This window comes from Panulirus ornatus, chromosome 44 (assembly GCF_036320965.1).
Source record: "Panulirus ornatus isolate Po-2019 chromosome 44, ASM3632096v1, whole genome shotgun sequence".
Lineage (NCBI taxonomy): Eukaryota > Metazoa > Arthropoda > Malacostraca > Decapoda > Palinuridae > Panulirus > Panulirus ornatus.
Window position 1 is genome coordinate 7,597,601 of NC_092267.1, and position 27,536 is coordinate 7,625,136.

The 27,536-nt window shown below is 36.8% G+C and overlaps 2 protein-coding genes across 14 annotated transcripts in view; one reads left to right on the forward strand and one right to left on the reverse strand.

The window, feature by feature from the left end:
* Window positions 1-27,536, reverse strand: part of unc79 (UNC-79 domain-containing protein) — a 216,704-nt gene that overhangs the window by 107,626 nt on the left and 81,542 nt on the right. For 9 of the 13 annotated variants that reach the window (XM_071687675.1, XM_071687674.1, XM_071687671.1 and 6 more), the window contains 4 exons: window positions 25,625-25,833; window positions 23,009-23,183; window positions 20,512-20,697; window positions 9,910-10,032 (listed from right to left, as the gene is read on the reverse strand). In XM_071687675.1, coding sequence (XP_071543776.1) covers window positions 9,910-10,032; window positions 20,512-20,697; window positions 23,009-23,183; window positions 25,625-25,833 — 693 coding nt within the window. The remainder of the gene's footprint in view (window positions 1-9,909; window positions 10,033-20,511; window positions 20,698-23,008; window positions 23,184-25,624; window positions 25,834-27,536) is intronic. The other 4 variants (XM_071687677.1, XM_071687676.1, XM_071687673.1 and 1 more) reach the window with 1 other exon arrangement.
* The window catches only part of LOC139762701 (alkylglycerol monooxygenase-like), a 255,753-nt gene that overhangs the window by 91,206 nt on the left and 137,011 nt on the right, over window positions 1-27,536 (forward strand). The gene's annotated exons all lie outside the window — the stretch shown is intronic.

The following is a 27,536-nucleotide window of genomic DNA, read 5'->3' on the forward strand; positions in this document are numbered from 1 at the left end:
CATTATAGAATTAAAGAAACACATGCAGAATTAAAATACTGCACACTATATGTAAAATGAAAAAGTGAGTCAAAATATCTTACACTGCTGTGATACTGTATAACAAAGAATTTAATGCATTGATCACCGGGGAAGTAGGGGAGGAATGGAGGAGGAGGGTATGAAGCATTCAAATTATGATCTTGTAAAATAACTGAATACTTTAAAATCAAAATATATACAGTAAAATGAACTAATATATTCTATATGCCATGGTGCAGTATAATGCTGAAATTCATGTATTGTAGTACTTAACATAGTTTATCAATGATCGTAGGATTTGCAGCAATGTGGGTGCATGATTTTGGCATGTTTCAATAAAGTACAATTTGTTGATTTTTACCCACTGGTATGGCTTCATAGGACAGTAGCGTGCATTCTGGTACAAAGAGAAAGGGTTTTTCTATCGTAATAGCAGAAGATTGACCATAGGTGAACCATGGAGCAGAATTATGACTCAGGTGTCTGGGCAGAGGTGAACCTTGTAGCAGAATTATGACTGAGTACAATATTGGTTCATCCTCGGTTTATGATTTAAGTGACAAAAAGTTAAGCTTTTGAAGTTCTGTGTGTTAATGAACATAAGGAAATAGTGAAAGAATGTAGGAACCTACACAAGTCTAAGTTAGCTCAGTCAAACGAAATGCTCTACGAATGGTTCAAGTATCATCAAGCACAGGGAAAATGTATCACTGGCCGTCCACTTGCCTGTAACGCCAAGGAGTTTCTACACTTGCCTGTAACGTCAAGGAGTTACATGGGTAGATGGGACTTAATGAGAAGTGTAACTCTTCCCAAGGAAAAATTTGACGATCTTGTTGATAGGCCAACCAGACCTATATCTCAGTTTATTATTGTGTAACAATCCTATCACTGACCTATGCATCTTGTGTGTATATATATATATATATATATATATATATATATATATATATATATATATATATATATATATATATTATCCCTGGGGATAGGGGAGAAAGAATACTTCCCACGTATTCCCTGCGTGTCGTAGAAGGCGACTAAAAGGGGAGGGAGCGGGGGGCCGGAAATCCTCCCCTCTTGTTTTTTTTTTGATTTTCCAAAAGAAGGAACAGAGAACGAGGCCAGGTGAGGATATTCCCTCAGAGGCCCAGTCCTCTGTTCTTAACGCTACCTTGCTAACGCGGGAAATGGCAAATAGTATGAAAGAAAAAGAAAGAATATATATATATATATATATATATATATATATATATATATATATATATATTTTTTTTTTTTTTTTTTTTTCATACTATTCGCCATTTCCCGCATTAGCGAGGTAGCGTTAAGAACAGAGGACTGGGCCTTTGAGGGAATATCCTCATATGGCCCCCTTCTCTGTTCCTTCTTTTGGAAAATTTAAAAAAAAAATGAGAGGGGAGGATTTCCAGCCCCCCGCTCCCTTCCCTTTTAGTCGCCTTCTACGACATGCAGGGAATACGTGGGAAGTATTCTTTCTCCCCTATATATATTTATATATTTATTCACTTTGCCCCGTTGCCGTCCCCCGCGCCAGCGAGGCAGCGCAAGGAAACAGACGAAATATATTTTTTTTTTTTTTTTTTTTTTCATACTTTGTCGCTGTGTCCCGCGTTTGCGAGGTAGCGCAAGGAAACAGACGAAAGAAATGGCCCAACCCTCCCCATACACATGTACATACACACGTCCACACACGCAAATATACATACCTACACAGCTTTCCATGGTTTACCCCGGACGCTTCACATGCCTTGATTCAATCCACTGACAGCACGTCAACCCCTGTATACCACATCGCTCCAATTCACTCTATTCCTTGCCCTCCTTTCACCCTCCTGCATGTTCAGGCCCCGATCACACAAAATCCTTTTCACTCCATCTTTCCACCTCCAATTTGGTCTCCCTCTTCTCCTCGTTCCCTCCACCTCCGACACATATATCCTCTTGGTCAATCTTTCCTCACTCATTCTCTCCATGTGCCCAAACCATTTCAAAACACCCTCTTCTGCTCTCTCAACCACGCTCTTTTTATTTCCACACATCTCTCTTACCCTTACGTTACTTACTCGATCAAACCACCTCACACCACACATTGTCCTCAAACATCTCATTTCCAGCACATCCATCCTCCTGCGCACAACTCTATCCATAGCCCACGCCTCGCAACCATACAACATTGTTGGAACCACTATTCCTTCAAACATACCCATTTTTGCTTTCCGGGATAATGTTCTCGACTTCCACACATTTTTCAAGGCTCCCAAAATTTTCGCCCCCTCCCCCACCCTATGATCCACTTCCGCTTCCATGGTTCCATCCGCTGACAGATCCACTCCCAGATATCTAAAACACTTCACTTCCTCCAGTTTTTCTCCATTCAAACTCACCTCCCAATTGACTTGACCCTCAACCCTACTGTACCTAATAACCTTGCTCTTATTCACATTTACTCTTAACTTTCTTCTTCCACACACTTTACCAAACTCCGTCACCAGCTTCTGCAGTTTCTCACATGAATCCGCCACCAGCGCTGTATCATCAGCGAACAACAACTGACTCACTTCCCAAGCTCTCTCATCCCCAACAGACCTCATACTTGCCCCTCTTTCCAAGACTCTTGCATTTACCTCCCTAACAACCCCATCCATAAACAAATTAAACAACCATGGAGACATCACACACCCCTGCCGCAAACCTACATTCACTGAGAACCAATCACTTTCCTCTCTTCCTACACGTACACATGCCTTACATCCTCGATAAAAACTTTTCACTGCTTCTAACAACTTGCCTCCCACACCATATATTCTTAATACCTTCCACAGAGCATCTCTATCAACTCTATCATATGCCTTCTCCAGATCCATAAATGCTACATACAAATCCATTTGCTTTTCTAAGTATTTCTCACATACATTCTTCAAAGCAAACACCTGATCCACACATCCTCTCCCACTTCTGAAACCACACTGCTCTTCCCCAATCTGATGCTCTGTACATGCCTTCACCCTCTCAATCAATACCCTCCCATATAATTTACCAGGAATACTCAACAAACTTATACCTCTGTAATTTGAGCACTCACTCTTATCCCCTTTGCCTTTGTACAATGGCACTATGCACGCATTCCGCCAATCCTCAGGCACCTCACCATGAGTCATACATACATTGAATAACCTTACCAACCAGTCAACAATACAGTCACCCCCTTTTTTAATAAATTCCACTGCAATACCATCCAAACCTGCTGCCTTGCCGGCTTTCATCTTCCGCAAAGCTTTTACTACCTCTTCTCTGTTCACCAAATCATTTTCCCTAACCCTCTCACTTTGCACACCTCCTCGACCCAAACACCCTATATCTGCCACTCTGTCATCAGACACATTCAACAAACCTTCAAAATACTCATTCCATCTCCTTCTCACATCACCACTACTTGTTATCACCTCCCCATTTACGCCCTTCACTGAAGTTCCCATTTGCTCCCTTGTCTTACGCACCCTATTTACCTCCTTCCAGAACATCTTTTTATTCTCCCTAAAATCTACTGAAAGAATATATATATATATATATATATATATATATATATATATATATATATATATATATATATATATATATATATATATATATATTAAATTTTAGGGAGAATAAAAAGATATTTTGGAAGGAGGTAAATGAAGTGCATAAGACAAGGGAACAAATGGGAACTTCAGTGAAGGGGCAAATGGGGAGGTGATAACAAGTAGTGGTGATGTGAGAAGGAGATGGAGTGAGTATTTTGAAGGTTTGTTGAATGTGTTTGATGATAGAGTGGCAGATATAAGGTGTTTTGGTCGAGGTGGTGTGCGAAGTGAGGGGGTTAGGGAAAATTATTTGGTAATTTGTATTTGAATTGGATCGATGTGGTATACCAGGGTCGACGTACTGTCAATGGATTGAACCAGGGCATGTGAAGCGTCTGGAGTAAACCATGGAAAGTTCTGTGGGGCCTGGATGTGGAAAGGGAGCTGTGGTTTTGGTGCATTATTACATGACAGCTAGAGACTAAGTGTGAACAAATGGGGCCTTTGTTGTCTTTTCTAGCGCTACCTCGCACACATGAGGGTGGAGGGGGTTGTTATTTCAATGTGTGGCGAGGTGGTGATGGGAATGAATAAAGACAGACAGTATGAATTATGTACATGTGTATATATGTATATGTCTGTTTGTATATATATATATGTATACGTTGAGATGTATAGGTATGTATATTTACGTGTGTGGACGTGTATGTATTTACATGTGTACGCGGGTGGGTTGGGCCATTTCTTTCGTCTGCTTCCTCGCGCTACCTCGCTATATATATATATATATATATATATATATATATATATATATATATATATATATATATATATATATATATATATATATATATATATCTTTCTTTTCTTTCAGACTATTCGCTATTTCCCGCATTAGCGAGGTAGCGTTAAGAGCAGAGGACTGGGCCTTTGAGGGAATATCCTCACCTGGCCCCCTTCTCTGTTCCTTTTTTTGGAAAAAAAAAAAAAAAAAAAAAAAAAAAAATGAGAGGGGAGGATTTCCAGCCCCCTGCTCCCTTCCCTTTTAGTCGCCTTCTACAACACGCAGGGAATATGTGGGAAGTATTCTTTCTCCCCTATCCCCAGGGATAGTATATATATATATATATATATATATATATATATATATATATATATATATATATATATATATTTTTTTTTTTTTTTTATACTTTGTCGCTGTCTCCCGCGCTTGCGAGGTAGCACAAGGAAACAGACGAAAGAAATGGCCCAACCCACCCCCATACACATGTATATACATATGTCCACACACGCAAATATACATACCTACACAGCTTTCCATGGTTTACCCCAGATGCTTCACATGCCCTGATTCAATCCACTGACAGCACGTCAACCCCGGTATACCACATCGATCCAATTCACTCTATTCCTTGCCCTCCTTTCACCCTCCTGCATGTTCAGGCCCCGATCACACAAAATCTTTTTGACTCCATCTTTCCACCTCCAATTTGGTCTCCCACTTCTCCTCGTTCCCTCCACCTCCGACACATATATCCTCTTGGTCAATCTTTCCTCACTCTTCTCTCCATGTGCCCAAACCATTTCAAAACACCCTCTTCTGCTCTCTCAACCACGCTCTTTTTATTTCCACACATCTCTCTTACCCTTACGTTACTTACTCGATCAAACCACCTCACACCACACATTGTCCTCAAACATCTCATTTCCAGCACATCCATCCTCCTGCGCACCACTCTATCCATAGCCCACGCCTTGCAACCATACAACATTGTTGGAACCACTATTCCTTCAAACATACCCATTTTTGCTTTCCGAGATAATGTTCTCGACTTCCACACATTCTTCAAGGCTCCCAGGATTTTCGCCCCCTCCCCCACCCTATGATTCACTTCCGCTTCCATGGTTCCATCCACTGCCAGATCCACTCCCAGATATCTAAAACACTTTACTTCCTCCAGTTTTTCTCCATTCAAACTTACCTCCCAATTGACTTGACCCTCAAACCTACTGTACCTAACAACCTTGCTCTTATTCACATTTACTCTTAACTTTCTTCTTTCACACACTTTACCAAACTCAGTCACCAGCTTCTGCAGTTTCTCACATGAATCAGCCACCAGCGCTGTATCATCAGCGAACAACAACTGACTCACTTCCCAAGCTCTCTCATCCCCAACAGACTTCATACTTGCCCCTCTTTCCAAAACTCTTGCATTTACCTCCCTAACAACCCCATCCATAAACAAATTAAACAACCATGGAGACATCACACACCCCTGCTGCAAACCTACATTCACTGAGAACCAATCACTTTCCTCTCTTCCTACACGAACACATGCCATACATCCTCGATAAAAACTTTTCACTGCTTCTAACAACTTGCCTCCCACACTATATATTCTTAATACCTTCCACAGAGCATCTCTATCAAGTCTATCATATGCCTTCTCCAGATCCATAAATGCTACATACAAATCCATTTGCTTTTCTAAGTATTTCTCACATACATTCTTCAAAGCAAACACCTGATCCACACATCCTCTACCACTTCTGAAACCACACTGCTCTTCCCCAATCTGATGCTCTGTACATGCCTTCACCCTCTCAATCAATACCCTCCCATATAATTTACCAGGAATACTCAACAAACTTATACCTCTGTAATTTGAGCACTCACTCTTATCCCCTTTGCCTTTGTACAATGGCACTATGCACGCATTCTGCCAATCCTCAGGCACCTCACCATGAGTCATACATACATTAAATAACCTTACCAACCAGTCAATAATACAGTCACCCCCTTTTTTAATAAATTCCACTGCAATACCATCCAAACCTGCTGCCTTGCAGGAGGTCAAGAGAAAGGTGCAAGAGGTGAAAAAGAGGGCAAATGAGAGTTGGGGTGAGAGAGTATCATTAAATTTTAGGGAGAATAAAAAGATGTTCTGGAAGGAGGTAAATAAAGTGCGTAAGACAAGGGAGCAAATGGGAACTTCAGTGAAGGGCGCAAATGGGGAGGTGATAACAAGTAGTGGTGATCTGAGAAGGAGATGGAGTGAGTATTTTGAAGGTTTGTTGAATGTGTTTGATGATAGAGTGGCAGATATAGGGTGTCTTGGTCGAGGTGGTGTGCAAAGTGAGAGGGTTAGGGAAAATGATTTGGTAAACAGAGGAGAAGTAGTAAAAGCTTTGTGGAAGATATATATATATATATATATATATATATATATATATATATATATATATATATATATATATATATATATATATATATATATAAATAAGAATGGATGAGGATGTATCACCAGGTTGACATTGTTTTTTACACCCAGTGCCTAGAATTTACCACATCTATAATGATGTGAATCCTAGTTTTAATGAGTTATGTAAGGATAGCCCTACTCCTACAATAGAGTCTAGCTTTACACCTGCAATGGCACCAAGCCTTACACCATTTGATGATACATTAGACCTTGATGCTATAGATCGAATTAGTGATGAAAGCAGGTGCAACACACCATTGCCTGAATATGAAATTAGTCAGTAAACTTTAAAATCACTATATTTTTCATTTTTCTCCTTTTATTTGCAGTGCTAAAGTATACAGTATGTACATCTATTATATGAGAAAGGAAATTAATGTCTACAGCACGTGACTCAAGGTTCTTTTACAACTGACAGATGACAGTTTCTTTATCATTCGTTTTAAAGAATGAGCATCGAAGAAATTGAATGACAGCAAATAAAGAAAACAGAAGTCTCATTATCATTCATGTTAGATTATGTGTTTATTGAAAAAGTATCTTTATCACATTCATATTTACTCGAAAATTAATCAACACACCAGAAAAAAAATATTTCATTTGAAAAATTTATTTTGTAGTTCTTTAAGTGTTATATGCTTATTCAGTTAAGATCCGACTTACAGAAAAATGGCAGTTTATTTTGTGAAGTTAACTGAAGGAAAATTTCAGCACATGTTTATTAGTTTTCTTTTCATGCATATTTGCCATTTTCCATGTTAGTGAGGTAGCATCAAGAACAGAGGACTGAGCCCCCTTCTCTGTTCCCTCTTTTGATAAAGTAAAAACTGAACGGGAGGATTTCCACCCCCCACCCCCACCCCACACCTTTTAGTCACTTTCTACAGCATGCAGTATTCTTTTTCCCTATCCCCAGAGATAGTTTGTGTAGGTACATGAAATATATTTCTGTCAGATTAAGTGTTTTATGGAGTGCTGTTTCCAGTACATTTCTTATGTGCTATATGTTTATCAAGTAAATAAAAATAGAAATACAAGTGCAGTAAAGTGTATGGTGTAATGTTGTGGTGCAGAGGCTGGTGTAATACCACAAGAAGTCTGCAAACAGAGATCAACAGACCAGTTAGGTTCTTACGGTGTATGTACATGTTAGTGTAAGCCAATATGTAATTTTCTTGTTTTGTTTTACTGCAGTACGCTTATGAATATTCTGTATTTTCCATTGGTCTCTTGGTGTACTCTTTATCACTCTTACATGTGGAAAATTCATTCATTTGCTATCATCAAGGATCCAAGGGTGCATGTCTCCTTTACCATAGAAATAACTGAATTTTGTATAATTTCCATACTTATGTTTTCTGTGAGCCCGGTTTCAATGCTTCTCTTCTTATATCCTCATTTACCTGAGTCAAACTCCATTACATGGTAATGTTTTACATCTGATGTATCATATATGGTACTCTCAAAATAAGTGCTATTATGTGTGAAGATAAGATCTAATAATGATGGTGTAACAATCTCTCTAATCCTAGTGACTTAGTGGCATGCTGGTATAGAAATTAGTCTATATACACTAATAACTTGTTTCTCCAAGATTCTCTGCCTTCATGAAAATTTAAGTTCCCCTGTGATTCTTTTTTTTACTGAAATGCCCATCTCTGAGAAGTGCATGTTTTACTGCTTCATGTAACATCTTAATTTGTCCCTTCATTGTTTTCATCATAAATTTGCTACAGTTACTCTTCTCATTATGTATTTTTTGAATGGGCCATATACCATTATTTTCTGAATTTTAAACCAATCTCTCATTAGAAGAATCAGTCTTCCTCCACCTTTGTCTTCTCTTTCCCCTCTTGCTTTCATGTACCCCTCTCAACAGACCAGGTGAGATCTTTTCTCTTTATAAGCTTTGTCTTTACTGCACCAATAAAATCAGGTGAAATTTTCTAATTCGGACCTTGAATTCCAGCTCCTTACCATTTACCATAAGTCCATCTGCATTTCATGCATAACTTTCAGTCTGATAAGTCCATCACTTAACATTCCTGATTTCTCAGCAGTGGTGGCAGATTATTTCTGTCCTCTTGCTTCATTTGGGAGTCTTCCATTTTTTGCCCTCTGGCAGTATATTTTGTTTTTCCTCCCTTTTTTCTTTTGGTCTGTCATGTATGATGAATACCTAACTGAATTCTACCATTTTTCAAATTTCTTTGCCTCCATAAGTACCTCATGGCCAGATGAATCCTTTCTTTTGTTATAGAAACCCCAATGTCGACCATTTGTATGGCCTTAAATGCTCTTTTATTGAACATACTTTTTTTTTATATATATAATCCTCTTTCAGCCCTAAAAAGCATAAGTGATTTACACCTATCAATCTCCAGCTTTATTAATCTCTCTTTGGTGCATGTGTGTGGGTGTGTGTGAAATGCTCAGTGGTTAAGAAAGTGTGCCTGACCAAAAGTCCAATGTATATCACTGGTAAAAACCTAAATAGGCTGGTTTCAAACAATGTAAAAATGTGCATGCATATGTGCATGAGTGCATGCACATAAACATGCATGCCTATGTGCTTTGGATGAAAATTAGTATTAGCCTGAAAACAAAGATATTTAGAAAAAGAACATGAGTAGAATAAAAACAAGAATAACATCAACAATGGTAAAAACAACAATTAGGGGTTCTCACATACACTGAAGTTTTGACAAGAAAGAAGCACTGTTCCCATGATTACATTTTAATAGGCAACGAATATACTACCAGAGAAGCTCATTCAAAACCATACTATTTTTTTCATATAAAAATCATCTTTTAAGTTTATAAACAAAGTGTAAGAAGTCATACAGAAATGAAATATACCATTCCAAGGATTTTTTTTTCTGTCAATCTTATCATTAATGATAGATACAAAATTACATTTTTATGACTTTAGTTATTTAGTGATGGTTGTAGACCCAGGAACATTTCCTCAATATATGTATATCAGTGGCCCATGAACTGTGGGAGTCAAGCCAGGGAATGAGAGGATATACCTGAGACTAAATGGCTTGACTGGTTTGTCCCTATGAACTGACCAAGCCCAAATTTCGAGCTCTTGCGTTTAAGCAACGGTGCGGAGGCTTGCCGGAGGTATGTTTTTTCCTTCTCTTTAACCACTGGAATGGTGCAGGTAGAATTAATATATGAAGGATTAAGGAATCCATTACCACATTTTTGCTGACTAATTTTCTTAGTTTAATTAACCTAACCAGATGACAGCCTCAGCCATCCTTCAATCTTTGCTTCCTGTTCGTAGTGGTATCAGATCCTCTGAATCATTTTTAATGATAAGTACTTTTTTGAAGCTTTGAAATGCATTCGTTATATTATACCTGAAAACATTCTCAAGATTAAAAACAAGAAATTTTTATCATATTAAAGCTACATTACCTTAACCCATATTCCTTGGAGGGCTGTGTTACAAGCAGTAACTATAATGATACTCATTCAGATTGACAGCCTGACAGAAAAAACATTGCAATCTCAATTAACGATGAGATTACATTAAGGTGCAGGAAAATTTTTCCTTCTAACCCTTTTGAGGCTCTGTTATCTCAGATGCTGTATCACACATTCTACTGTGAATCATATATAGTAATAAGTTTTATGAATATATAGAGAATTTTTTTCAAAGCTGTACGATGGATATGCAAGATGATGACATGGGTTAAACATGAGTATAATAAACTTCTATTGAAAAAGAATATAAATTTCTGTATATTAGGAATGAAATATATAAGATACAGAACTTCATACAAAACTGTAAATCGAACTTGCTGAATAAAGATTCTGAAATATGGACATAAAGAAATGTAAAAAAAAGATTAGGTTTTGGAGTATGAAAAACCATTTCTCTACCATAGTCAGAGCCCTGTGAAAAATGAAAAGGAGGAACTTTCTCACAGGGAGCTCTGAACACTCTTTATCCCCTAAATAAGAGGTATCTGACTGGATTTTACTTTTCTTGACAACAATTTACAGTAAACCAAGAATAAAACAGTAACAAAACCAAGTGGTATGGTGGTGCAGGTATTGTCCTCTGTCCATCAACCCACATACCTCACAGTCCACCGGAATTTTTGCCTTGCATCTCTTACTGTAAGGCCTTAAGAAATGGTTTTCTGACAGGGAAAGAGGGGATGGGAAATTGCATCAATGCTCATAGCACTTTGCATTCAGTAAACAAACGTTTTTCACAGCAAAACCAGTGCTTCTCATCATCAGACTGAGCCCTGCAAGAATCAGAGACCATAAACACATGAAATGGGTGGGATCTTATGAAAAAATACTCTTGGAGCCAATTTAGCCAATTATTTGAGCCATTCATTTCTAAAGGTGATGCACCTAGAGCTGCTCATAGTCGGTGAAAAACATTTAAGCAAAGGTATCATCCAATAAATGTGTTTGTCAGGTACCTTGCACCCCTAAGCTCCTTCCTTTTTCTCCCTTAATAAAATGTACTTGATCATTTCAACTATTCTTCTAACATAATTAACCTCCTGTTTACCTCTGAACCCTCCCACTTTAGACATACCATTTCTGCCCATTTAGGGTCTTTTGATCAAATCTTATCTCTGTCAGTTTCACCTTGGCATGTCCAACTTTAATCACTTTCTCAAGATTTCAACTTGGTCATTTTAGTTGGGCTAATTAGTCTTTATTGCACAGCTTTTATAATCACATTCCTTGGGCCCAGTAATGCTTTGCTAGCCAGAATGCCACTAGCCGTGCTCAACAAAAAATGGAGGGTATCGCCCAGCTACCCCTCTACTAAATCTTTTGTCCCCTCACTCATGATCTGATGGCTCTTGCTCTGATGTCTCATGGATCAGACACAGAATGCACCTGGCCATGAAACTCAAACCTTCTCCCAAATTTCATTCTGCCTTCCTTTCTACGCGAGTCATGCCTTCATAAAATGAAAATGTGCTGTAGGACAAGCATTACACCTGTCATTAGATTCATTACACAATCAAAACCAACTCAGCAGCATACAAACTTTTCTTGTGACAAAACTAACCATTTACACAGACTGTTCTCAACTAATATTCATATCACAAGTCTGTATGCTAATAATAGAAGATTCAATAAAAATATTGTTGAATCTTCTTTTATTAAGCATACAGAAATTTGCAACAAGAATATTAGTGAAGGACTGTATGATGGGAACATTTATGTCATAGAAAATACTTTTAAGAAGCTGAATTTATTTTGAATGTATTACAAATTTTATGACAAGCACAATGCCGACCTTCTACCACAAGCCAGACACATGTAACTGGAAATGACTCATTTCATCTGCCATATATATTGGCTATGTACTGAATAAATGTATCATTTCCCTTCTCTGTTCTCCCCTAAAGAAATGATATTACAAGAAAGCACTTGTGACTATTCATTTTTCTTCATTAGTAGCAAATAACTAGCATGCACATTACTGACTTACTAGCATATACAGATACATGTGTGTGTGTGTGTGTGTAATGAATTTTTTAGAGTACCTACTGAAAGTACACATCTACAATTTTCTGTGACTACAAAACCATGGGAGGACAATAATACCAATTTATTTGAACTTGTCCTTCACTAGGGCAGCAAGAAACTTTGAAGTTATTTGAATCACTATGATAGATGTTGCAGCATAGCATCAACAAGCTTTCACAATTCTGTGTTTTGTTACTCTAATTACGTATCATAGGTCATGCTCAACCTGCAACCTGTTTTGAGGTTCTATTTTGATATGAAGGACCTCAGAGAGAACAACTTCAGCATGAATCATGAAATCATGGTAAATATATGGCAACAGAAATGAAAGTGTTAGGTTACAACTCCCCTTGACCTTTGCAGTGAGTGGGCATGTTTCTCCTGAGCTCTTGGTTCATCTTTGTGCTTCAAAGAATGATACCTATTCCACAGTTTAGCTGTCTTATCTGTACTAGGGAATCATTCCAGGACTTTCTCATTAAGGAAGAAGATAACTCCATATCATGTTTCTAATAGGTACTGCATTTAGAAATTAGAAGGAATAGTGAGGTTTTAAAGAATTTAGATGTTAGGATGACTAAGTGGGAAAGCGAAGCAGGCTTTGTTACTTCAAAATTAGTTGATATACAGAAGCATGAGTCATTGGTGACACATAGTTATAAAACATAGAAAATAGGACTGTGGCCATGGAGACAAAGTTAGAGGATAAAATTACCTTTCAACCTGCAAAGCAGGTTTGTTGACTAGCACAAAAAGTTTACGAAAGAACAGACTCAAAAAAGGTTTAGTTTACTGAAAGATGACACATAAGATGATCTTTGCATAATCTCAGATGGGATTTCTTAGGTAAGGACTAGGACCAGTTCTGTGTTGAGGGAAACAGAAGAAATTTGTGCTTTTCCTGTGCAAAATTAGAAGGTAGTCTTGGAAAGTTTGATCACAGTATCTCAAGCACTTCTAAGGGTGTAATGTTTGTTGTCCAGGTGGGGATAAACAATATAGTCAATGGAGATAAGAAGAAATATCAGAAAAGTATAAGGATCTCATTTGTAAGTGCAACAAAAACCAAAGGAATTCAACTATATCGAGATTGCCATCCAAATGTGATATAAATCCCTGTACCTTAGAATGCTGGGGATAAACAGTAGATTCAAGTCTTTCAGTTGGAAAGAAGAAACTCTTTTGTATAGATTTATGGGATTATCTTAGCTGAGGTAGAAGCCTCTTTGCCAAGGCAAAATTTTAATGGAATGGAACAGGGAAAGCCTACATTAGAGTGTTTGACAAATATATTAGGGTCTTTTTATGACAGACATAAACTACTTAGGTATTCAGAACATAGAAATGCTGAAAGAGGAAATACAGCAGGATAGTTAAACCAGGAAAGGAACAAGGAAGGTAAGGAGCACTTCATACTAGGACACCTAGTTGTCAATTCTCAGGTTGTAGAGATCATTTCACGAGTAGCACTGGGGGTAGATGGTGGGATGGGTCAGCTGCGAAACAAGGCAGATAGGGAAAATGGCACAGTACTGTTTGAGATCAATTTCTGATTTTAGCAGGGAACAAGGCAGGTAGCAAACAGGGTAGGACAGGTCAAATCGAGGTTACAGACCAAAGTCAGGTAGATGGGCTCCCCACTGCTAATGCTGCACACTCACATACCAACAGAAAAAAGTCTCAGTTGTGTATCAATATTTTAGGTTAATTAAGAGAGTACATGCAACAAATTTTCAGAGTTAAAGACAAATGTAAAGGAAAGGAATTATGATATAATTCATATTTCAGAATCTTAGTTTGATATTAAGAACTGAGATTTCCTTACTGATTATGCCGTTCCTTGGTACACTTTATATTACAGTGATGGGGGAAATACTGTTGAAGTTGGAGAAAAGTTTAGTACAAGTGATCACTGGAAAATTACTTTTGAGGTAACTTTCAACAGGTGCCTGGAATACTGGCTGGTGAACATGGGGTTCACAAAGAAAATACCAGACTTTAGACTTAAAAATCTTAAAGATCTGCAACTACTCCTGACAGGCAACTTGTGGTGAAATATTAATGAAGACAACACGGAAGTTGTTGAGGAGATCTTCCGTAAAACATTAAAAGCAGTGAACGGAACTTATGTGCCAACACATAGTAGATGGTCTTTCTCCAAAGCAAAACCAGAAGGATGGAACAGTGACATAAAGAAGTGTCTGTTGTCTAAGATGGCAGCATATAAGACAATATTCTTCCTTCACTACCCTTTTTTTTTAAACCTTGTTAGAATGTTTTCTTCAAGACCAAATATAATCAAGGCCTTAGGACTGTCTACTTCTTACTTCACTAACTCCCTAGTTTTTGTGCATTCACTCACTGGTTAAGCTCTACAGCAACAACTATTCCAAGTCTGTGTCTTTGGTTCTTCCTGAAATCACTGTATTCCCCTTCATATGATCATCCTATTACTAAAACTTCCATCAAACATAGCATAAGTGTCCCTGATTGCTCTAAGATAGTAACTCTTCTATCAAAGACTTGATTTAGTAATTTACTAAGTAACTTTCTGTCAGCGTCCTTAGATCTTTGTCTCTTTGGAGCAATTCAAACTGTATGTCCTTTTTTATCAGTTCCTGAATTAGTACCTATTTATTGCTCTATGTACCCTTCCATAACCTCTGATCCCTGTTTAATGGACATATTCTAAATTATCAATCACTTACTGTCCCAGAGAGTCCTACATTTCTTAATACTCTGACCCATGCTTGTAAGAAGGACCATATTTCACTGGATGTGTCCAATTCCTTTGATGAATTTGATTTTAGGCTTCTATTCTTGGATACATATTCTTCAATTCCCTAACATTTAAAAAAAAATTGCAGGTACCTTTTATGATCTTTTCTAGCTAAATGCCTCATTCATTTTCTTTTCATCTTGCATCACTGCTGTTGTTGTACACTTCTCTGCTACTAAGGTATGTATCAGTTGTTTCATCCCTGAGACTTTCTCCAACCTCCTCCATCTGCTGAAACCCTGAAAATCTGCTTTATCTAGCTTCCTAGTAATGGACTAGTGACAATTTCTGCTTGCATCAAAGATAACAGTGTACTTTCCCTCCTATACCACTTTTTCTGAGTACTGGACCATCATATTCTAATTCCACCAAAGAAGAATCCCAAAAGTGTAATGGTACATGTAGACTAGACCAAATCTAGCAAGCTAACTAGTGGCTACTCTAATGAGTACTCCAACAGGTTAGAGAAATTCCATATTTTCAGACTTTTTCTGGTTTTCTAGCCTTTATACTCATTTAGAATATGATTATACAATAAAATTTCACTCTCATGATGTTCACACACATATGTGTGAAGTATTGTATGCACCTGGCAATAACACATATCACTGGGTTTTATATATATATATATACATGCCAGGCTGAATGACCCAAATAGTGAACACTCCAAAAGCTTGGAGAAATTCCTTGTGCCAGGTACCCAATTTTTTTTGGTTCTCAGACATGTTCATCAAATGATTGTGTGATTAAATTTTACTCTCATGGTTTTCATATACGTAGCGCATATAATAATTCTATGTAAATGGCCTTCTTATGTATCAATGGCTTATCTGTAGATACCATGCCAAACAATCCCAAATCCAGAAAATTCTGAAATTCAGCATGGCTCATATCCCATTCATTCTGGATTTGAGATCGTTTATTTGTACTATTTACTGGTAGCTTTACATAACACTGCAAAAATTCTTTTTAATAGTAGTCATGGATGAGTGTATTACTGGGAATACAACAACTGTAGTACCTTAGGGTAACTACTTTGCAGTTTTTGGACTTAAATCTGGAGCAATTTCTATACAAACTGTGAGATGCTGTCATACTTTCATCTAAACCAATACTAGATGAGGAGAATCTGTCAATACCCAAAATGTCTCTCTTTTATAGCATTCTAGTCTCATTTATCTATGTCATCAACTTGAACAGTGGCCTCTGTCTAAGTGTATCACCCAAATACAGTTTATTGATTTAGACTATATCTACTCTCTTCCATTGCACCATAATTTTATCAATCTATCCACAAATCCTAACATAGCTGCAATTTATCTTTTTTATAATGAAATCAATAAAAAATGCATAACTTTAAAAACTCACATATTTTGTTTTCCATAAGATAAGGCAGAATATCTAAATATGTTTGATGCACATTACATATGTGACACTGCATTCTCTTACCATATACTGTAGTTCTCGTGCATGAATATTTTTGTAAAATATGTAACAAATCCATCTTTAATAACGACATCCCATGGTAATACATTATATGACCAGTTAGAGGCAAACACTTATCTTAAGGATACTAGTAAGACACTTGGAACATACAATACAGTCTAGATTTCTACATCTAGGTACTCATAGTTAATTACTAGTATATACAAGCACTTTAACATTTAAGCACAAGTTAATGCATACCATATACATTTAAATCATAAAATCTGGCCTGTTGATTTGAAATCTTTTGTACCGACAAAAATTAAAAAAAATATCAATACATACGTCCTGCTTATTTACTGTTGGCTATGCACCCTGTAAGTTCAGATCAGTATACAGTTCTCCCATGCATAATCTTTATCAAAAGAGATATCAAAATTGAGAAAATATATGAATTTTCCAATTAAAAACTTCCTCCATATTAACAAAAAGTTAATCTTATTACCCTGATCATTGAAATCATGTTCACATCTTACCAGAGTGCTTCACAATGTACTAATATCAATGTAAATTGAATGGCATTGATATTTTCATTATGCACCATGCCATGGTGGTACCTTACAATTTTGCCAACCAACTCTTGGCACAAACTGCAGACTATACACTTAAGCATATGATGTGACTGCAAAACTTTATATGAACAAATCAAGAATTTCTTACATGTAGCAGATACTGTGTTTTGAGTGCATTAGTGAAGCATCAGATAAAGGTCATATGAACATCATCTCAACTAAAGTTTCCATGAATTTCAGAAAAAAAATCAGATATTCTACGAAAAAAGTAGATATTCATTTTGTCAAATTACCAATGTAGCTAAAAAGTCCTGCATGAGTTCAGCCAATCCAAATACCGTATTTCATAATTCAACATTATGCTGATGAATACTATGCTTGCGAAAGTTTATTTTTACTTCCAAAAAATTCAAACTTCTTCAAGCAGTAGGATCATTCTGATACTTGAATATATGTATTTCAATCTAAATACAGCAGAGTACCAACTATCCAAACACCGATCTGATGGTATTACATAAAATCAAAAATGATCAGCTTGTGTTTTTGAGATTTTCCATAACTAAGGATAAATGTATGACACTACCATGTTGATATCCAATACTTCACCCATAACAGTCCTGAAGTAGTTCTGCAGTTCAAATGGTTAAAAGACAGTTCATTTGTCAAATGTTCCACTGAAATAATAGTAACATGTTTTGTTTGCAAACTCTCTTACTTCTTGCTTGTGTAATTCATGAACAAGAAAAAAATTAGTTTCATTTGGATTTTTCAAAAAAAAATCACAAGTACTGTGAGATATTACTATGAAAAGGAGACTGTATTTAAATACAGAGTAGAGCAACAATGCTTACTATTAGAGAGCATATGAATTCTATCTCATAGGACTGTGTAGTGGTGCATTCACATATTCACTATGAACAATATCTTTGTCATCTTTGAAATCACAGTGGTTGTTATGATGTTCAGTCAGTGATCAATAGTATTAAAAAATCAAATAAGTAAGCTTTATTCTCAATTCTCCAAAGTGTAATAGCTATGCACAAGATAGTTTTTCTCTAATGAGTTCAAGTGCAGAAATATATTGTCATCTGCAATGAATGTTTAGTATTCAAACTCATGTAACCAATGATCATATCTAAAATAGAGGCAACAAAAAGGATTACCCTGTCATAAGATGTTTAGCAAACGAAAAGTGGCATTAATGTGTGCAACGTGATGTAATATGTACTGACATAAAAGTGACGCAACTTTATATGAGGTGCTGATAGATTCCTAGTGAGAAGAGCTTATTCTGACTATGTATTATCCCTTGGTGTGAGAATAGTCATAGAAAGGCTATATTACAATATTACGTACTATACTCTTCTGAGAGATATGAGGTGGATAACATAGTTTGCATAGGTAATGCAATGGATTCCACACCCTAATTACATGTACATGTATGTATTTACATTCATATGGATCATTTTCAAACTTGTTCACCATTTTCCACATACCAAGGTAGTACCAGGAGCAAAGAATGGCATCCAATGTTCATATCCACTCTGCACTTATCATGAACAACTCTGCTTCCAAACCAGGCTCCACAGACCTTTCCATGATTTCATCTAGCCACTTCTCATATCCTGGTTCAGTCCAGTGGCAGCTTGTCACCTGTATAAGAAATTACTCCAGTTCACTCTATCCCATGCACACCTCATGCCCTCCTTCATGTTCAGGCCTTTCACCTCCACATCAGTTTCCCCTTTTCCTTGTTTCCTCTACTTGCAACATGAATATTCTCATAGTCATCCTTTCCATACGTCCAAACCATTTCAGCACATGCTTTTCAGCTCTCTCAAAACATACATCTATTTCTCATCACATCATTTCTCATTTGATCAACCCTCCTCACACCACATGTTGTCTTTCAACATCTCATACTCAACAAATTCACCTTGTTCTGTATCTTTTCTTTCATGTAAAGCCCATGCCAATCATTTTTGCTCTTTTCCACTCCCTTGACACTTGCCTTTCTCCAGCAACATCTTGAACAGTATTTCTAAAGATTTGTCAAGTGTATCTGCATGCGTCTTCAGCACATAAATTGAAATTTCATCAGGACCATGAGACTTTCATGGGTTAAGACCCTTTAGTATTCTGTAAATGTGTTTTCTAGATATATCAGTACTTTCTAAGACCTCTTCCTCATTCCATTTCACTGGTGTTGGTGCTTTAGTGTTTTCCACCGTGAAAACACTTGAACTTGTAAATACAGTTCTTCACATATGCTTACATAATCCTCTGCAACTCATCCCTCTGAGTTTCCAGTTAGCTGCTTTGTAACTAACAATTTAATCTTGGTGAATCTATGAAAAAGCTTTCGGCTTTCCTTTGATACATTCACAGTATTCCTTTCAAAGTTTCTCTGTTCCTTCCTTCTCATCCAGGTATAATCGTTCCATGCTCTTACAAATGTTGGATGGCTGGTATTCCACTTCCTCTCCAAAGCAGATCTCAAATTTCTTATGTTTTCTGACATCATTTCTTGAACCATTCCTCCCTCATTCTCAACTCTTCCTCTGTAGTTGAAGACAGAGGTACTCATGTTCATTCTCCAGTGAAAATTTCAGAACCTTTTGGCACGTTTTGTGGTTCCCAGCTACTTAATTCCATTTCCAAATGTATGTTACACAGAAACTGATGAATTTTGTTTAGTTTCCAAAATTCTAACTTCACTCTTTGTAACAGAGTTCCCTCATTATTATTAGTACTGTAACATCTCCAAGAAGTGTATGTTTTACTGTTTCATGTATCATCCTGACTGTTCTATCATTGTATATCTATTCTGAATCATGTAACTTCTTTGGAGGATTATGTATCAACATCACTATGCAAGTGTTTGTATCTTAAAAGTAAACAATAGTCAGTTGTTAGGAAATGAATGAAAAATAGATTGAAATAATATATCTGTGTCCATAAAGGGAACAGGCAATCACTTCATATCCTTATAAACCAAATGGTCCAGAGCTAATACTGTTATCATCAGCTGTATCAAATGTACTGAAACTCTAAGGAATATCATAAAATTCTTTATGTATTTGATAAAAGGTTAATATCTTACATAACAGAATACTAGTTTCTACTATGTCATGTTGAACCCCTGTCCTGCGCTTGGATAGTTGGTGCTCCACTGTGTCATCATAAGTACACATTGTTTAAAATCTTAAAGAATGCTTAGCCACACAAACAGTACATTGCTATTGGCAAGGATGGCTATCTAAAGCTATCAGAGCCTGCCCTCACATCACACAACTAAGTGATAGTTGTTCAAGACACCATAACATCATCCTTACCTTGTTTTTCCACACTCCGGTTAAACATGTTGGCTGGGGCTGACATCGTGCGCTTATATGGCCACTTTGTACCTAGAGATCCAGAGAGTGTTCGAACACTGGCACTCTGCACTAGAGTTAAGGCATCCTTTGCACGGCTTAACTTCCTCTCAAACACATCGCTTGTCATGTCAGAATTCTTCAAATCTGTGGAAGAAATACATACCAATATGTAATCAAGAGATGACTGCTAAATCCTTAAACCATTACAAAAGTGCAATGTGCAGAAAACCATGAAATATGAGAGGCTTAGATATACAGACAGAGAAAAATGTAATGGTAGGAAAGAGGAAGGTTGCTGAGGGGAATTCTGGGATCAAATTTGTAAATCAAGACCAAAACTTAAATGCAAAATGTCTTCATTATTAAAATGCAGATTGATGAAATTATTATTTTTTAAGTGAGATGTCAAATCAAGAGAAGAAATTATGAAAAGAGGATATTCAGGGGAGATAAAGAATTGTTAACACTAGCATAATATATAATGGGCATGGGAGAACATTAACTATATATGTAAAAGGTGGTTTGATCGAGTAAATAATGAAAGGGTGAAAGAGATGTGTGGTAATGAAAAGAGTGTGGGTGAGAGAGCAGAAGAGGGTTATTGGAATGGTTTGGTCACATGCAGAAAATGAGTGAGGAAAGATTGACAAATAAGATATATGTTTTGTGTGTGGTGGGGTGGCAGCGGGAATGTATGGAGGCAGCAAGTGTGGATATGTACAAGTGTATATATGAATATGTCTGTGTATGTATATGTATGTATACATTGAAGTGTATATGTATGTATATGTGTGTGTGTGGGCGTTTATGTATATATGTGTGTATGTGGGCGGGTTGGGCCATTCCTCATCTATTTCCTTGCGCTACCTCGCTGACGTGGGAGACGGTGGTTAGGTATAATAAAAAAAAAGAATAAAAGAATAAAAGTGCAGTTATCTACATTTTCATTTTCATGTATTGGAGGCTTCAGTCACAGTGGAAAGTCCACATGAAATCCAGACCTTAACTAAGATATCAAGAAAGGGAGGAGTTAAATGGATTAAAAATATTCTAAATGTTATGAGGAAGTAAAAAATCGACCTTTTAAAAATTGGGCAGATCAAAGTTGCTTAGAAAGACATTGATGTAATGAGTTTCAAAGCTTCATAATGTGGAGAAAGAAACATATCATAGCTACCAATGGCCATAAGTAATCATATGACATAGTAGCATGCTGAGTCCTCGTCAAGTTAATGGCAAGGGCACACAGGTAGTTAGCTTTCAGGAGCAGAAGCTAAAGTAATATCTAGAAGAAGAAGGAAGTGAACCAACACAGTGGCATAGGGTAAGCGGATCAAGTTTCAGGGGTAGACTGGGATAGTTGATAAGATGGAATGCTTTGGACTTTACTTTGTCTTGTTAGTATGAAAAACCAGAATCTCCCCAGACATGACAACAGTATCCCATACAAGGAAAACAATTCCTCTGAACTAGGTAAGAAAAAGAATTTATGGAACATGAACAGTCTTCCCAGGTTTAACTACTAGATAATTGTGTAATCTAGAGTTTCCAAGAAAGGTTTACCAAAGTGTGTTCACTGTGTTCAGTGACACAATACAGATCTATATAAAGATTTTGGAAAGTTGTGAGGTGTTCTAGAAAGAGAAATGGACATAGACAGTTTCTGAGGCATTTATCTAAACCAAATTGCATCTGTCCCTCTGGGAAATCCTGTGCAAATCTGAGATTATATTGAATGGTATGCTGAGACAAGGTGCAGATGGAGAGAGAAGAAAGAGTGGATTTGAAGGAAGTGGAGGCATCCAGTGTTGATTTGTTTCCACAAATCCATCTGAACATCTGTTGAAGGGAGAAAATCTTTGATAAAGAGAGAGGAATGTAGAAGAAAGGACAGAACCATAAGTGAGACATTGTTGATAAGGAAAGAGGGCAAGGTTGATCCATCAACAATTGCAAAGATATACCAGCCACAGGGAAAGTTACTTAGTGAGGAAAGCCAGAATTGTGGAGCTTGGAGATGAGATCCCCATGAAATACCCTATCAAAAGCTTTGGATATATTAAAGGTTACAGACTTCAAAGTCTCTTACAGATAATGATCATAAATTGATAAAACAGGAAAGGATATCATTTGTACACCTTGCCTTGCTAAAGCCATATATGATCAAAGAAAAGGCTGTGATATTTCAAACATTTATGGAATCAGAAGTTGAGGAGGGATTCAAAAACTCTGAAAACAGTAGAAGACAAAATAATGGGACAGTGAATACAAGGGTTAGAACAGTCATTCTTCTTTGGGACAGACTTTACCATTGCATTTTTTCACAAAGAAATAGTTTTGGGTTTTATCCCTTTGAATGCATCAATTAATTCAAATACCCCTCCTAATAATGTGTATTATCTTTAAAAAGTGTGTTCATTTTTTTTATTAGTTTTCCATGTCTAGTTTTACTTACCTCTTGGGAAAGCTATGTCTCCATATTTTTCCAGAGCTATTTGGGCCTCAAGATAAAGCGCATCAAAGCGATTGAAGAAAAACTCCCATGAAAGTATACGGCGATCAGGAAGGCGTGAACTAAGCTGATGTAGGGCTTGTATAATCATGGGCCTATCCATAATAACACTGTCAAACTGAAATGTGAAACAAAGTCAGCTGAAAGAAAAGTCTTTGCATTCAAGTCTCTTTTATCATCATTAATTCAGTTTCCAATTCTAGGGTTATATCATGCATGTACACCCTCTCAGATCACTCTTAACATCCTGAACCTATTCCTGGATTGTTAAAATGAAACTGCACATTATGACAGTTCAACAAGTAAGACCAATGTATCCATTCATAACAACTCTATACGCATAACAACTCTATAAGCAAGTAAGACCAGTCTCCATTCATAACAACTCTATGCACAAAATGGTTGCATTGCATCCAACCCCAAATCATTCCTCTGGCTACCTCATCAAATACTTGCAGACTTCATCAATTCTCTCACAGCATCTGTCGATCTCTTCAGTGGTCTACACTAAGCTCATATTTATCTTTGTGTTTCTCTATGGATTTTTCTACCACCATATATCTTTTTTGTCCTCATTCTTAATTCTTTCTATTCTTTTATTTCTACTGCACTAAATTGGTCATCCATCCACCATTACTTTTCTAAAAATCATGTATCTTTGAAAACTAAAGCTTCACATCCACACAAACAAGATGGGACAAGTACTCCATTATGTCTGACTTTTTGCACATACTGCATTCAACTTCTAATCCACCAAAGCCCCCATTGCACACCAATTCTTCTCTCTTGAATGAGTATATTTCTCAACTTCAGCCAGTCCACTACTGCCCTTCCTATGGTGATGAGTCTCAAATGCCTCAAATTATTTTAAACTTCCCAGTTCCTCCTGACCCCATTATTGGAACAGCACCATAACATATGATGGCAATAGCTTCCATTTTGTTCAACATTACGTCAACTATAGCCACAATCACCCTATCTGTTCTCATCTCATAACATACCTCATCCATAACACTGGCCAACCATGGTTGAATTGGAATCCCTAAGGCACACTAACATTTAAATCAAGTGATATATTCACCAAAATGCACACCTCAAGAAGGTATAATTTATATCTCTCCTATCTGTGCTCTAGAGACTATAATCTCATTGTTATCAGGCATGTCCCATTTTCAGTTTCTTTACCAAGTCAATAAAGGCTGTGAAAGATCTTTGCAAACTCTCTACCTCTGATTTTTAATCTTTCCTCAAAGAATATATTAGCAAACAGAATTATTCAGAATTGTGATAGCATGAGTTCTGTAAGTTCCACAAAATCTAGCCTGCCATCTTTCTGTTGCTCCCTCGTGTTTGGCAAAAGTATGGTCAACAGAACTGATTACTTTAGAATCTTTCACACTGCTTTTATGAGACATAACAGTATATATATCTCTGTGGCATTCTCCAATGTTTTCTATTTCTCTTTCCCCAAAAGGAAATGGTTGGAAAGTTCACCATTAAAAATCACATTTGTCTCCAGGGTCAGTTTGTTGTTTTACACAAACAGAACTTTTTTTACATGAATAAAATAAACAAATGATTTCGTTTGTACCAAAAATATTAACATTAATACCCAAGAAGCTGTTTCATCTATTCTATAACAAACTATAGCAGTGAGCAACAGCACCTGGAATCACATCAATATAATATTCTGTGTGTGCCTGAGATGCCTGATATTTTCTCCAGTGAGTAGTGGGATGTAAGTGGCATCTATGAATAATTAAAGGAAGAAAATATCTGCTGGGATTTTAAACAGAGCTTGGAAGCTTTAGATATACATCATGTGACAACTGCATCAGTCCTATGAGGGTTGTCAGAAGACATTAAGAGCAATTTAAAGGATGAGGATAAATATGATCAATCACAGATCTTTCTTTTTTTTTTTAAACTATTCGCCATTTCCCGCGTTAGTGAGGTAGCGTTAAGAACAGAGGACTGGGCCTTTTTTGGATTATCCTCACCTGGCCCCCTCTGTTCCTTCTTTTGGAAAATTAAAAAAAAAAAAGAAACGAGAGGGGAGGATTTCCAGTCCCCCCCACTCCCTCCCCTTTTAGTCACCTACGACACGCAGGGAATAAGTGGGAAGTATTCTTAATCCCCTATCCCCAGGGATAATCACAGATCTATCATACATTTTATCAACTATACTGACTAATGTTTCTGTAGTTTTTACATCCAATATGACTTCCTTTACCTTCATACAGTAAAAATTTACTTCCTTCATCCAATCACCAAGCACAAGACCACATTTCCATTTTGATATGTGCAGTTTCACAATCATTTCAATGGCAGTTTGACCTCAAACCTTCATTGCCTTACTGATCAATCAAGCTATTAACATACCTTCTCCATTCTTTGGATTCATTATCAATCTTCTCTGTACCTACTCTGCTCTGTCATAACCCTTAATCATATAACTGCAGAAATCCTATTGCATCTTAAAGATTCTGTCCCAATAAAAGAGGGAAACACCTTGCAAAAAACTGTTCAAAAAGTTTTTATGATACTCCATGCACTTACTTGTTGCTCAAGACACCAACAGAGTGCCCGAAGTCCACTATCAGGTAAAGTAGTCAAGTAGAGGGAAGCTCGCTGAGCTACTGCCACATTTATATCATCCAGTGATGCAATGAGAAAGCAAAATGCATGTGCAATAGCTGCTTGTAGTCCTGGACACTGGCGAACAGCAGGTACTCCCAAGAACCGACCAATAACTACCACTTTTTCCACTGCAAAAAAAATAATGTCAGTATACCAAATTACATTTTCTCTTCCCGATGATACTAATTCACTCTACAACTTACTTTTTCATCCCTTCAACACAGCTCTGAACAAGAACAAAAGCAAGATGAAATAAGAGATGACATTACACAACAAAATTAGTCATCTGGCATTTATGTCTCACTCCTCAAAGCCCACAATAAAGACAGAGACTCTTTTCCAAAATCAATTTTGTAACTATTTTCTAAAAGTCAGGCTAGTGCAAAGAAGGAAGGACATACATTATAATCAAAAGTGAACAATGAGCAGAGGAACTATCACACAATTCACTATTATTTTTCATTGTCTATGAACCAAAGTACTGTTTCTTATGACGCCAAGTAAAATTAGAAAGGTACAAGGGAGATTATCTGTACAAGTTATGCTTCAACATTAAATTGATAAAAAATTTATTAACTGTCCACTGGATGTCCATGCCTTTCATCAACCTTGGGGAAAGAGGTTACGGTCCCAATTCTTCAGGATCATATCACAGAAAAGGAACATGCCTGATCCATTTAATCCAACTTATGGAGATGGAAATGGCATTTCCCTTCTGTTTATCATCATCGAATCTACTCTTCCATTGAAGAGATTTGGTACATTGGGCTATGAAATCACTCATACACATCCTTCACCTATGCCCAGTGTGTTAAAATTAAACATGAATTTTCACTCTTTCATAAAAGCTTCATACTTTTTTATTTTCACACTAAGATGATGATTGAAATCATACCAACCCACTGACACTACCTCTATACATGAAATACTTGCAATGCAATTATTACCAAATCATTCATCTGGTATCCTTATCTGAAATACCCTTAATGCTAAATCATTCTTTAACTGGATTTATCCATACCTTCTGCAGTTTACTCCTCCACTGTGTACAACTATATACTCATCACCTGATCAATATCATCTGCCATATGTCCAACTTCATCAAGTCACCCTATGAGACTTTCATCCATGTAATATCAAGTGATTCCTTTTTCACATATCTTCATTCTTTAAACAACCCAACTAATCCCAACTATACTACACAAGTTAATAATAACTAATGCTCTCAGTTTTGCCCTACTATGTACTATATGTAACTGGATTCTACATCCATACATTATAATTGTGGCATCTACATCCATACATAATGATTGTAGCATATATCCCTTCAAGGAAGCTTCTTTTGCACTTCACACTTAAATAATTTCTAAATCAGCAGAGCTTTCAATGCATTCCATTTTTTCATTTAAAGACTATTCCCAACGCCAGCTTTCCTATTACCATTCTCATATGCCTTTACTCCTAAATACTGATAGAGAAACACAATGTCATAAAACAATGCAATGCATTGAGCAAAACACAAATCCTCAAATTATGATATAGAATATGATAACTAAACAACACAATTTCCAAAGTCATAAAGTTCAATCGGAATTATGGGAACCTTTTTCTCTCTTATACATGGAACTGTTCAGGAGATGGTCCAAAATGTTTTCATTAACATTCTCGTGAACAAAACTCAGCTTTGGATATACTTGGAAGGAAGGGAAAGAAAGCAAAGGTGAAGGCAAAGACTCAATGCTGACATGATAATGACCACTAGTCACTCAAGAATTCCAATATCATCATGGAGCACAATTAAAAACCCAATATTACCATATGTGCACAATGA